The 14,470-nt window shown below is 35.4% G+C and overlaps 1 protein-coding gene across 5 annotated transcripts in view; it reads left to right on the top strand.

The window, feature by feature from the left end:
• The window catches only part of ADGRG6 (adhesion G protein-coupled receptor G6), a 1,156,656-nt gene that overhangs the window by 856,317 nt on the left and 285,869 nt on the right, over positions 1-14,470 (top strand). For all 5 annotated transcript variants that reach the window (XM_044058511.1, XM_044058431.1, XM_044058747.1 and 2 more), the window contains one exon: positions 2,828-2,907. In XM_044058511.1, the coding sequence (XP_043914446.1) occupies positions 2,828-2,907 (80 nt within the window). The remainder of the gene's footprint in view (positions 1-2,827; positions 2,908-14,470) is intronic.

The following is a 14,470-nucleotide window of genomic DNA, read 5'->3' as shown; positions in this document are numbered from 1 at the left end:
GAGCTTTGTCAGTATCTCTTGAATGAATGGGGTATGAGATATAAACCCTTATTAGGTAACAAAGAATTCTGGATACATAATTTGAAAGGACTTTGGTCATTCAACATAATTCAGGTTCAGAGGACATCAAGAGAATTACTTGTAGGAAATGGAGGATATGAAGAATGGGCAGCAATATTGCTCATCTTTTGTGGGAGGAGTCACGTTTTGTTTTTTAAAACACCACGGAATTTAAAAGAAATGTTAGATAACAATCGTGAAAGATGCTGTGACAACAAAAAACAAGTAGAGGCACCAGGAAATGTGGTCAAATTAAATAGTGTCCCTTTATTGTTGAAGAAGAAACAATTACATTGGGGGAGACCTTAGTACCATTGTAAAATGACATGATGGGAATTGTCAGTCCACTGGTGTAGTCTACTTGGCTAAGTGTGCCTCTTGCCCAAGTTTTTATGTTGGGAAAACAGAGGATATTCAAAGAGACATACATGACATTGAACAACACACTCACAAGAGCAGCAAAACAGCAAAGTAAAATTAAATACAACATCATGACATGACATCTCTTTAAGGTGTATTAACAATTCATTAAACAAACATAGTGAAAATGTGGGTCCTCTGATAAATTTAAATTTTGCATTATTGAAAAAAAGTGTCCCAGGGACAGTGACTGGGAGACAAAATTGGAGTACATGGAACTCTCCTGGCAGCTTAACCTTCATGTCACAGTCCCCCAGGGCTTAATGAATCCATATCAATTGTCTCAGTTTTGAAGATGAGGGCAGCAAAGTTAAAACTATTAGATATGCTTTTACACAAATATTTAGATGACTTTTTTACAATGTAAAGTTAAGAGTGCACCAGGCTGCAAATGAATCTCACAGAGTATTCCACAAACTGTCCTTTATTGAAACCAATAAGCAGGAAAGAATATACAAACATGAACAATACATCTCAAAACCACTCAAGTGTAGTTGATGCAATTGATGACACTTGTATTGTCAGTCAAGTCTGAATGTAAGTGTCTTACTAAGTTATACAAAGATAAAAAGATAAAAAAGCTTGTAAGAACACATATAATAGGAACACATATATTTTAAGAACACATATATTTATATTTATCTATATATGTGTTCAATATATGTGTTTTTAATAACTTTTGGACTGTACTCAGACTTTTTTACAATAACAGTATTTACACATTTGCGTATTTTTATATTTATATTTATTTTTATATTTGGCAGTTCATAACTGTTTTTTAAGCTTATTAAATGATGGCATTTATAATGTTTATATGGTTTATAAGGGTTTTTAACAAAAATATGACAGATTAAAATATTAAGTTTTTTAAATGATGGAATACACGACTTTAAGATTTTGAAATGATACTGGACAAGTTAACAAGATTATTGGCCAGTTGATGTATTTAAATGAAGGTTTTGTCATTTCCGTCTTGTTCTGATGAAGTTTTGTATCCTAAAAGGCAAAAGCGCTTAATATTATTTTTAACATTAAAGCATTTAACAAAGTTTGCAGTGGATTTCTGTTTTTACATACTGAAAGAAACATAAATTGACAGGGAGTGAAACTGCATCTACATAATTAGAAAGGTCGTTCATGAACCAACTATTTCTCTAATACTTAATCCACTCAGATACTGACCGTTTGCATACTGCCATTTCACATACCTTAGAAAAGTCAGATAAAACACTATTTATATATTCACTTTTATTCTTGAAAGTAGATATTAAAAAAACAGAAAAATCAAACTAGTAGCAAAACTCTCTGATTTAGGATCACATCATAAAACTCCTTCTGAAAATCTGACACGAACATCTCAGAGGAGATAAGTTAACAACAGACTGAACCTACTAACAAACAACTAAAACTATACAACAAATTTAGAACATACATTCACACCCAAGTTATTTGATATGCACCAATTATAATATAAAATGCTTAAATATGAAGATGAAACTCTTGCCCAACTGCGCAAGTTCAAATAACTTTGATATGGTTTGATCTATAAAAGTACAGTGTTAACATCATGCTTGCTTGAATTCTGTGTGCTACCTTAGCTCTTCTACTAAGAATGCACTAGGCATTGATGGACTTTGTTTGGAAAGGTCCCTGTAGCAGAATAGCATAATATATAGGTTACTAACTAGGAAACATGAAGTGTTGGCACTGATTTTTTTTGTTTTTGTTTTCATAGCTATATATGTCCCTCACCCTCCCCTTGACGTCTGGTAGTATCCAGTTCTCATGCAAAGAACACTGGTATGTGCCCATATCAGATCTTCCCATTACTTTGTAGCCATTCCATAGATTCTAGTGCCCTCATGTTAGAATTTGCTGCCATAGGCATGGGATATAAGGAAAAAAATAGGTGGCAGAGGAAAGCATATCTGTAGAATTGAAAAGAAACATTCTTCGTTAAACGCTTTGTGAAGTTTTGGAATTTTCTGTCTGAGGGGGTGGTGGAACATTAGTCGTTTGTTTATGATTTGGTTATAACTTTGGTAAATAGGTAGCTGGAGCTGAATTTGGATGAACTAAGCTTCTTGTACAAGCCCACCTATTGTAGCCTAATGTCTTTTATTCATTTTTATTACCTTTTAAATTTTAGCTGATATGTCCTTGGAAATTACTCACAGTTAAGGGTAGTAAATATTTCTATGAAGTGAAACATGTTATTTTGTGTGCTCTGTCTTGATGTCCCTGTGGTATAACACAGCCATGCTCAATTTAAATAATTTGTTTTAAGCAAACTACACTGCAGCTAAATAACTGTATCCATTTAACCGAACACTTTCTTTTAATCTAGTGTTTTGAATGAACAGAACTACACTTCATACTGGGATACACCACAACTCGAAAACTGTGAAAACATCAAGGTAACTTCAGGTAAGTGACATAGTTGACGGATGTTGTACCTTGGAAGATAATTTAATTGTTAGCTGAGTATCATAGTTTATAATTTTACACACAGGTACACATTCTTCCAGGATGAATATGTTTAGTTGAAGAGAGAAGCACTCAGTAGCCATATTTATATGTAATATCTTATGATTCACTATTAATGTTCCTGCCACAACTTCTCACACTAGCAGCTGACTTAGTTTCAATCTTAATTCTTAAAAATTGATCCTAGGGAGGGAGGGAAAGATCATAACATGCTGCTGCATCACCTCCTTAACTTAGTTGTATCATGAGAGAAATTATATGGCCCTGACTAGCCTCCATGAGCTCCTGTATGCATAAGGTTTATGCAGCATCTGAAGGAAATTTACTTTTAGTACCAGAGGTATAACTTCCATTAACAGGATCCATACCATGTACTACTATTGTGGTAAAAAACTGATATGAGTGTAATGATGGAATATAAAAAGACGTATGCTAACATTCTAGAAGAGTGAAGGAGGACCTGACATTTCTTCACACTCTTAAGTTACACTATAAACAACAAAAATGATAAAGTGTGATGAAATAAATGTGGGATAACATAATGATTTCATTATGACAACTGTGAAAAGTAAGACATTCATTCAATGGATGCATAATTAGGATGGGATATTTCCTAAGTGTTGCTTGCAACCCCAGATTAGGAAGATGTCTCTAGTATTCTCACTTGTTTTGCTGAAACTATCCCTATGACACATGCAGCATGGTATCTACTGACTACTTTACTTCACTGTCAGTTAGTGCAGAGGATTAAGTTTCATTCCCTCAGCCTCTATTGCCTACTGTCTGACACTGAGCAAGTTGCTTAGCCAGACAGTGCTCTAGGTCAGTTGAGAAATTGGACTAGGCCTTTCAATGAAATCCTTAACCACTTGCTTAGCAGTTAGCTATGTGCCCTATTCAGTGTCTGATAATTATGTGTAGGATGATGACTCCTGTTGTAGTCAGTCATACTTTAAGAGTGATGTCAGCTGGTCAGAGCTGAGTGGATGGTGTTATCCTAAACAGTCACAATGGACATTCCTGATGCATGTAGGATTTCTAAATGATGCATTTGTGTAACCACAATAACTTCAGCAAAATGCAGTTAATTCAGAAATGCACTACATGTGCAGTATATATTTTTTCACATGTGGAGTCCTGGGGCCCTTCTGAGCTGACCATATTGAGGCACCATATGGAATACAGTCACCTGAGTAAGATTAGCTGACTTTCACAGACCTTGTGCATCAGCTATCGATCCATGTGGAGCTTCCGAAGCCTAGTCATGCACTCCCAAGAAGTTTATTGGCCCAAGTACTTTAAGGTTAATTTCACAGAGCCTCTTGTATTATACATATGAATAACACAGAGATGGGCAGACATTTATATGCTACCCTTTTTTCCATAAGGAGCAAATGTGGGGTGTTGTGATATGGGTAAGTCCTGACTTATGCACTAATCTGACCTTGTAGCTTTTGGTGAAGGGCAGTTTTATTAGCAAACAGCATCTCGGCTGTGATATGGCAGCAGGTGTTTAAGGCCTTCCTCTAATTCTACAGATTTCTTTGTTGCCTTCTAAGCTTAGATCCCCTTTTAATTAAACTTAGAAACAGACATATTTTGGTAGTGCAACATGCAAAAAATGTTGCAGTATCTGGTATCTTCAGTTACATTTTCACAGTCTTTTCCATGGTTAGTTAATTATTATTGCACTATTTAAGAGAAAAAGAATTGTGTGCAGTTAAAGATTCATCTGTGTGGTCCTCCATATTTATCAAAGTTATACCTGGGGTACTGTCCAAGAGGAGAAGGAAGGAAAAGGGAAGGCCTCAGTGTGGCTTTCTATACTAGTAATGAATCAAGATTTGGAAACATAATAAACTAGATAAATGCTGAATTTTTTATTTTTTTTTGTAGGCATTCAACTAAATCTGAGGAATCTAATATCTCTATTAAGGTCACACTGGTTAATAATCTTGACCTCCAGTTTTGTTGGGTTAGTTATATGTGTGACAACCAGCCTTGACCCTGGGGTTATATTACCTTCAACAGTGAGCATTATGTCCCCTGAAACTTTAAGCAGTCTTAGGCTAAGCAGGATAGTTACATTCTTGGTCTGGGTGTCTAGAAAGAGGTATGCCAATAGTTCAGTAAAGAACTTTCTCTATTTTTATTGCATTTGCATATATATCAGCAGCATGTAGTAAACTGAATTGTCAGTTTAGTTATATCTGGCCACAGCAAACATTGAAACATTGCTTACGTTCTATAATGTTTGAAACCTTCACAGAAATTAAAACAGTTGTGTAATTATACACTTCTTCAGCTATAATTGTCATATACACCACAAGGGCAGACACAGAAATACATTTTGAGAAATTCACAGTAAATCAGGTTTAGTTTCATTACATATACTGAAGGCTTGACATTGCTTTGCTACCTGGAGACTGCAGTTTGTTGGTATACTTACCAGTTATTTCTTTAATTGCGCTTGTATATGAATAGCTAAAATCTCAATCCTTTAGATATTTCATGCTTTACTATAAGTGTTACAGACAGCCATAATGAATTGAGATCTGTTGTCCACTCCTTTACCTCAGGAACTCAGTGGCTATAGAGCCTAGAATCCTTAAAGGCATGAAAACCGAGATACCTTATCCATCATCACAGCCATTCTTTTTATCTCATATCAAATGTTAAGTTATTTTCACCACACATTAAAGAAAACCACCATGCTCTCCCATTGCATGTCCTGCATTTCAAAAATGCTAGACTGAAGGCTGTGAATTTGCCTAGCCAGCATCCAGTGCCATTTATTAAATATTTTAAATTTTAGGGCAAATAAATATCAAAGTATTCTGGCTGATTCCATAAACTGGAGGTTAATGACACACTCAATATGGTTAATATGTATTCCCCTGTGTTAGTTCAGGATTCTAATACCCAGAATGAGGAATCAGTGACTTCCTTTATAAAGGACTGATAGATACACTAGGCCCATTGGGTGCTTCAAGCTAGAAATGTTGCCATCATTATTGAGAAGGCTCCCTTTTAGACACTGCAGAGATTAGTTTAGCTGCATGTGCTTTCAGGAATCAACAAGGAAAAGATCAAAATTGGTTGCAGTCTTATCTAACTTCAGTGGATCCAGTAATTAATGTATGGAGTGACTGCATCTTTGAATCCAACCAAGAAATCTAAAATGGCTTCCTCAACTATGCCCATTTATCCCAGAGAGCTTAGGAAATTAGATATCTTGCATTTGTTCCTGAACTTATCACACAGTAACAATGTTTGCTCTGTACAATGAATGTAATGATGTTAATTGATTCTGTAGTAATTTTCCTGTTAAGAGCTACTCTCCGGTTTGGTTATAGTTTAGCCTTAAGGCTCAGTTGTTTTTATCAGTTAAATCAGGAAGCAAATGTTGAGTCCTGTGACTTTTGTCACCTGCCCAGACCAGTTATGCTTGTAACTGCAAGGGCATTTACAATTCCAAAAGAGTAATTTCCTATCTGAAAATTACAGTCATATTAGAAATATGTCCATTTTCACTGTACCTCCTGTCCTTGTACATGCAAGACACAATCTAGCATTTGAGGTTCCTTCGGTTTTATATGATCCATGCTTGTCTTGCTTGCAAGCACTCATCTGAAAAAATGACAATTAGTCAGTTATGGCTCCAGCAGTCAGTCTTAGTCTTTGAAAGTTATCCCTTTAAAGATCTATGTCCTTCAGTTCAAATTTTATAAACTCCCTGACTGCTTAGATGAATTGAATGTTTCTCAATACATCCTACAGAAAGACACTAACCAACATTCAAAGATGGAGTTGCAAGGGTTTTTTATCCTTCCAAACCCTATCTTTGACTCTAGTTTTTGAAAGTAATTTAGCAAAAAACTCATTTCACTGACCATAGATAAATATTTATTACTAGATTAGAATTATTTACTATTTACAGAGCAATAGGAGAAAGAGTTTTACTTCTGATAATGCAGGATCTCTAGACAATAGGAAAAGCAGCTGTCAACGTCTTACAAGAAACCTATATTTACAACATCTAAGAACCTTGAGGTGCCACCTCACTGTCGTGTCTTGTTTTTATTTCTGGACAGAGCTGACAGAATTTAATATGGGCATAAGTCATGCATTCACATCCTGTGTTCATTCTCTCATAACAGAGTTTTGAGACCTTTCTCACATAACTAGCCTTTGAAATTGTTATTATTTGTATTTGAACTCTACTTGGAGGTGTTACTTAATATTTAGTCTATCACTTACTGAATTAATTATCATAGGTTTTATTTACAGTAATAGCCAGAGAAGAAAACAGATTAAATAATGCCAAAACTCATGCAAGTAACACATGAAGAAGATAAACTGTTTTGTCATCACAAATATGTATATATATATGTATATATATATATATATATATATATATATATATATATATATATATATATAGAGAGAGAGAGATACAGACAAACATTTGTAATCAAGTGAATGACACCATGTAACTGATGCCCTTGAGTATTAGCCAGTGGACATTGATTAAACCATTCTTAACCATTTATGTAATTTAATATAAGAATTAAAAAGTAAAACATAAATAAATTGAATAGGATGATGAATAGACATCTATGTCATAATAATAATTATTTATTTTGAAGATAGAAATAAAAAAATGCAATTTTCAGAAAAGAAAATTGTTATGGTTGTACCATAGATTAAGGAAATTTATACAGTTTGAAGAAATCTCTATGAATACTTCTATAAAAAGAGTTTTTATTTAATTTCATTACTATTTAATAAAGATCTACAATAGCTCCTGTGGCCAAATGGTCAAGTTAGTCCAGTTCATATCTGCAAAAGAACTTGAATAAATTGATGGACCATCTGGACACAGAAGAATAATACACTGATCAATACATCAATAACTTTGCTTATAAAATTTAAGAGGCATGGGTCAAAATATCAAATATTTAATATAGCACACAGTGCTTGAAACTGTGGATTCATTTTAAGGATCTGTGTATAGGTACATAGGTGCATAGATTATTAGTAGGCTAACTGCACTTGTAGGCCATTTTACACCTAGCCAATTAGCCCATGTAAGAATCCAACCCCACACCTTGCTTCTGTAAGATAAACACTATAACCATTATACCAACCTCCCGCCAACTTTTAGTTTTTCTAATCATATTAACCAATTAGTTAATAATAGTTATAGAACTGTTGGTTCGTAAAAAGATTTGTAAGGTTTATGAAGTCAGAAATGATGAAATCATTGGCTGTAAGATGCATTAGACCCAGACCTGAGCATGGAATAACAATATAGAAACCTTATAAGGAAACAAGCATGAAATTTAAAGGATACAGTACAAATGTACTAAGGACATCCATATATGTGAAAACATGAGTTATTATGAAAGGCCATATGAAGTTGTAATGTGTCTCATACAGATATTTGAGAAGAGACTTTATTCAGATATTTAGAACATTTAGAAAAATAACTACCTCCGGGATGCTTGGAGTTATCAAAAATTTGAAGAGAATCATCAGATAACCTATGTAAAAAGATTATATAGGAATGAGAGGTGTCCTAATTGTTTCTCTGAGAAAGTATGCATGTAATAGATTACCAAACTGCATTAAAGCAAGCACTAGCTTAGATACTTTAAGAACAACCTGGAAACTAATTATAAGAAAGACTGTTTTAATATATTGACAGACTAGAAAGGCAGCATTGCCTGTGCCTGGAATATTTTATACATGTATGCATGTAAATATGCTTTAAATAAATCACTCCCTCTCTTTCTATCCCTTATTCAGACAGATAAAATGTATCACACCATTATATTACCACACTGTAACAGTAGTACTTAGATTAGACATTGCAAAATCTATGTAATTAACAGTGTTGAAGGCAAAAATATTGCCAGCACAAGAGATAGAATGAGCCATGCTTCTACTATTAGGACATTTGTGGTAAAATAAATGAATGAGTGAATGACTAGTACTGTTAAATGAAAGGTATTTATTTTATGCAGCAGAAGAAAAATAATTACACATGGGGTGGGTGGGGGGATGACAAGTATCACAGGTTGTCAGATAGTTGTATCATTAGTAATTAGTATTACTCTGCACTTATTACCAGTTACCATTTTCAGTGGCATAAGTACCCAGTGACATACAAAATCAGCCATACCTCTCACCTAGTACAATAATTAAGATTTTCTTTGAATGTGTTATATATTATCCACGTTTCCTTATAGTGGGACTCAGTTAAGAACTAACAAAATGCTTGGAATACCTTGTTGAACCAAGGGAGAGTGTAAATCCTCCATTACATGAGAAACATAACATCAGTCATGCCAAGAATAGTGACCATATTCCAACCAATACCATAAGAAAACAACGATTAATAACAAAAGATGTAGCATAATAGAGCTTATAGTTATCACCTTGTCAGTGTGCTCTCCATGCTTTGCCACTGCCTCCAAAAGGGTTATGATAAAATCCTCATCTACAAACTCATGTATTACCAGAATAAGGCATTCATAAAAGAGAAAAATAGAAACACTCTATGTCAATGATCCACTCACATATTATTTTGTGGAAACTGCTCCCAATATTACCAGCATACATACAGACCATGTGTTTATTTCCAGTAGTTGGTCATTTATTTTATTTAACATTTGTTTACCGGGAAAGGTCAACTGGGTCAGAAACACATTTTCAGTGGAGGCCCTGGGAGAAAAGCTCCAAATGACACATGAAAGTTAAGACAATTTACATGAACAAGGTAAAAGCAGGTATTAAAGCACACATTAATAATAAATGAATACTAAGTAAGTACAGAGAGGAGAGGTAGATACAATAATAAAACATGTACTAAATTAAAGTAAAGTGGTAGATTGCAAACTCTTTTTTATATATACATCAGGTAGGAGTAAGGTAAAGGGTGAGGATCAGAATATTAGATGCAAGTAGATGCTTTGAAGGATGGGAGAGTTAAGGGTGTAGAAATATGGAAAGTCAGTTAGTCCAATATGCTAGGGGTTAGTAGATGAAATTCCTGTTTTATGGATAGAAACAAAAGACCCTAGAGAGTGAAAGGAATTCACCTGTTAGGGAAAGAGCAGGGGCAGGCCTGATGACATAGAAAATGTTTTCATAGGGTGTGTTTGAAGTTGTTAAAGTTCTCAATGGTAGTGTCTGTTGGCAGGAAGCTCCAGAGCTTGGCAGTGGCATGAGAGTGTAGGCACTGTCCAGCTCTTTTGTTTGGAATGTAGGAGTTGTTTGTTTTCAGAGTGGAGGGCTCTTGTAGGTATGTAGGGTTTTAGGACAGATTTGAGGGCTGGGCAGCTATCAGGTGTATATATCATTTTATGTGCAGAAAACAGCTGTACTAGTCTTAGGTGTTGTGAGTTCGAGCGAATTTAGTTCTTTCAGAGCTAGGCAGTGGTGGGAACAGTAGCGGTAACCTTTGGTGAATTTGGCAATTTTATGGTAGCAGGACTGGAGCTTGTTTTTAAGAGAAGATTGTAAATTGATGTATAAGGAGGATGCATATAAGAGTGAGGGATGCAAACAGGTGTTAGTAAGGGTTTTTTCTGGTAGAGCTATCCAAGAAAGTTTTTTTTTGTCTGTAGAGTGTTCCTAGTTTGATGTGTATTTTTCTAATGCTATTGTAGATGTGGTGTTTGAAAGTTAGTTTAGCTATGACTACACCTAGAAGCTTAGCTGTGGGAACTGTTTCAATTTCTGTGTTATCCTGTGAGAATATTAAGTTAGATGAGACTGGTTTTGTTGAGACAAGCAGGAGTTTTGTTTTTTAAGAATTTAAAAGTAGCTGGACTTCTCTCAGCCATGTCTCTATTGAGGTGAAGGTGGGTTGGGTGAGTTGCTGGAGTTGTATGTTACTGGAGGAGGAAATTATGGTAGTGTTATCCATATATTGGATAATGGAGCTAAGGCATGTTGAGGTATGAAGGTTGTTGGTAAAAACATTGAAGAGTGTCTGACATATTTTACCACTATATAAAGAATTAAAAATCCAGCCTTAATGATGTTCTGGCAAAGGTTATTTCTCCACATGGTCACTGAAACTGATATAATTTATGACACAGTGTCAAAGTAATTCATACTACTTTACCTTCTCTGCCATGCTAAAAATAAAGGCCCAAACTAGGATTGACAGTAATCTGTTATTAGTTTCTACAAAAGTCTATGTCAGTAAATGACTACATATATGTGTTGAACTACAACTCAAGAATTGCTAAGGCTGGTTCTTTAAAGATGTCACGCAGATCATCATGAGGTTAAAATATCACAGAACAATATAATCATATCAAGGAATTCATATAAACTTTAGTGGGGGGGGGCACCATAGTGCAAAAGCATATGTAGTTTTGAGTGTCTTGTTTAGTAATAATACTCACACAATAACCCACAAGCAGTTCCTGTATAACCAGTAATTAAAACACATACTGTACCAACAAGTACTTGTCATAATGGTAGTACTCAGTCTGAGCAATACATACAAACAAGTCTCAACCACAGTGTAGATTTGGTTCAAAATTCTGACCTTTTCAAAGAGGTAATATGGAAACTCTGCATATAGGTTCTATTGCCTTACATTATAATGGCTCTGTTGAAAAGCACATTCATTTAAGTATACTGTTTTGGACAAGAAAGTAAACTCTAGTGATCGCTCAGTTTATGATTCATCAAGAAATACATAGCTGTGAGACTTCGTTGAGCAACATATTTTGAAAGATGACAAGTTTTTTATGTTAAAATAACACTGCTGCATTTGAATTTGATTAGAAGTTTTTTAAAAAAATTTTTTAAAATTAAGATACATTTTCAATGTACCTTTAACAAAAGTCTTCATCTAAGCTTACAGATACAATTCAGCATTGCAATTGTTTTAGATGTGACTGATCTAGCTTAATTTGAACATTTAGAAGGAAGTTGGGAGAAAAAGTACCTGTCTTATCCTGATTTTTTTAAAGTTTCTATGATTGACTTGGACGTTATGCAACCTTTGGGGAAAAAGTGTCTCTCTAATAAGATAAGACAATATAATAGGACAAAAAGATATAAACAAATGATTATGTTTATGCAAAATGGGTGCAGCAGAATACAACACTGCATACCAGTTTACAGGCAAAAACGTATCATCAGCAGGATACTAGTACGGATAAATAGATGTAGAGCTAAAAAGAAAAGAAAATGACTTAACCCCTCTATGTACCATTGTTATTGGATGGTGCAGTTGTGTGGTGGTTTGCATTGTTGCCTCACAGCAAGAGGTTATCCAGTTTGATTCTCAACTGGGGTGCCTTCTGTGCAGAATCTGTATGTCCTCCCTGTGTTCATGTGGGTTTGCTCTGGTTTCATGGCATGTTACAAAGATACGCATGTGGACTGTTTCTCTTCAGGGCTCTGCTGAAAATTGGATCGTTCCATGTCAGACTTTCCTGGTAAAGAAACGTTAAATAAACAAATTAACACTACTGTTTCCTGTTTTGGTTATACCATCTTTAGAACTACATTAGAGAACAGATGTAAGTACAGTGCTGCATCACAAAATAACTGAGACAATGCAGAAGTAATGCTTTGCCCAATGACTCAGTACTGTCTATGAACTCATAAGAGAACAACATAGACAGTGGAACATAACAGTAAGTCTTAAATAGCCTTTTTTTTAATAAAAGGAAGACCATGACAAAATATGGCTTTAATTAAGTTACTTGTTGTGAGGTAACATGCTAATAGATTGCTTGCATGAGACAAACTAACATGACCCTATTTCACTCTGATTTATTGTTCCCTATAATCTGTACTATCCTAAAATCATTTTAATTTTATTTGGTATAGGCATGTAAATCAGCGACTGTTCTTCAGGTGAAAGAATTAAATTAGTGGTACTGATGCTAAAGTACCACGTAGGGTAGAATTGACTGATTATCCAATGGCTATCTACCTACCATGAGAAAGAATGGTAGCACAATGCTGTAGGAGCAGCTTCCCTAGGGAGATGGCCAGGTAACATATCTTCTGCAAACTGAAAATCAGGTAGGGAGAAGTCAGTAAGGGGTGCACATGCATGGATTGAGAGCTGACTAAAAAGTCCATGTGCATAGATTGCTCACTAAGGGCTGCACATACATATAGAGAGAGTTGAGTAAGAAGTGCATGTACATTGCATGAGATCTCGGTAAGGAGTGCAAATGCATAATGTGAAAGCTCGCTAAAGAGTATATGAGCATAGTGTGAGATCTCACTAAGGGGTGCAAATGCATGCAATGAGAGCTTATTAAGGAGTGCAGATGTTTAGTTTGAGATGTCTGTAAGGAGTGCATATGCATAGAGAGAGCTGACTAAGGGGTGCACATGCATGAAGAGAGCACTCACTGTGGAGTGCATGTACATTGCATGAGATCTCAATAATGATTGCACATGCATAGTGTGAGGTCTCACGAAGAAGAGCACATGCATAATGTGAAAGGTGACTAAGCAGTGCATATGCACTCTAGCTGTATAGTTCCCACAAAGGAATCCAAGCAAGTACTTACACTAGGCCCAGCTTAATCAGCATTTGTACTACATTTTGAGGTCACAGGATCAAGAAAAGAAGGTGATAGCAGCCTGAAAAAATGCCTAAAACTAGCTGAATGATAGCTACAGTCCAAGATCTTGCCCCACCTTTCAATGCCTTGCTGTTTAGCAACACTGAAAGTTGGGAAGGTTGGGAGGGTGGCCTAATAGTTAAGATGTTTGCCTTGCAAGCACAAGGTACAGGGTTTGAGTCTCACAAGGCATAATTGACTAGGCTTAAAATGGCTCGCAAGGACAGTTAGCTTAGTACTAACCTATGACTTGCGGACAGAATCGAAGCAATATTCCAAGTGTCCCTTGCAGACTTTTTAAAAAGGGGTGGGAGGATGGCAGAATGGTTAAGGTGTTTACCTTGCAGACACAAGGTGCAGGGTTTGATTCTCACATGGGGTAATTGGCTAGGCTTAAAATGGCCCACAAGGGCAATTAGCCTAGTACTAATCTATGAACCTATGAGCAGACCATTTGTAGGTAGGGGTGCGATGGTTATGAGGGTGGAGGGCCAAAAAGAAACCAAAAACAGTGTTATACTCTCCTGATAATGTTCACAAGTCTATTACCACAAGGTGAGAATAGCAATGATACTGATAAACATTTCCTTTATTCAGTTTGTGTAAAGAGACAGAGATATGATATCCTTTTCCCACACACCATGGTGGTGTAGCCTAATTCTTTAGGCATTTGTGAAGTATTAGTTTCTTGATGAAATGTGAGCCAATACAAGCTAGTCAAATGATAGTCCTGTACCTTTCAAAAAATGAACTTCTAATATTCAGAGCATGTACTTGCTTAGAAGGCAAGAATTCCAGTATGTGTACAGTAAAGACATATATAATGCTTTAGCAGATTTTGTCAATATACAGAAAAAATACACAGTTACTAATCAAGAAAATGT

Source organism: Protopterus annectens, chromosome 1.part0, assembly GCF_019279795.1.
Source record: "Protopterus annectens isolate FY-2018-M chromosome 1.part0, PAN1.0, whole genome shotgun sequence".
NCBI lineage: Eukaryota > Metazoa > Chordata > Ceratodontiformes > Protopteridae > Protopterus > Protopterus annectens.
Note: the sequence above shows the minus strand (reverse complement) of the source record. Positions and strands in the feature narration are given on the sequence as shown.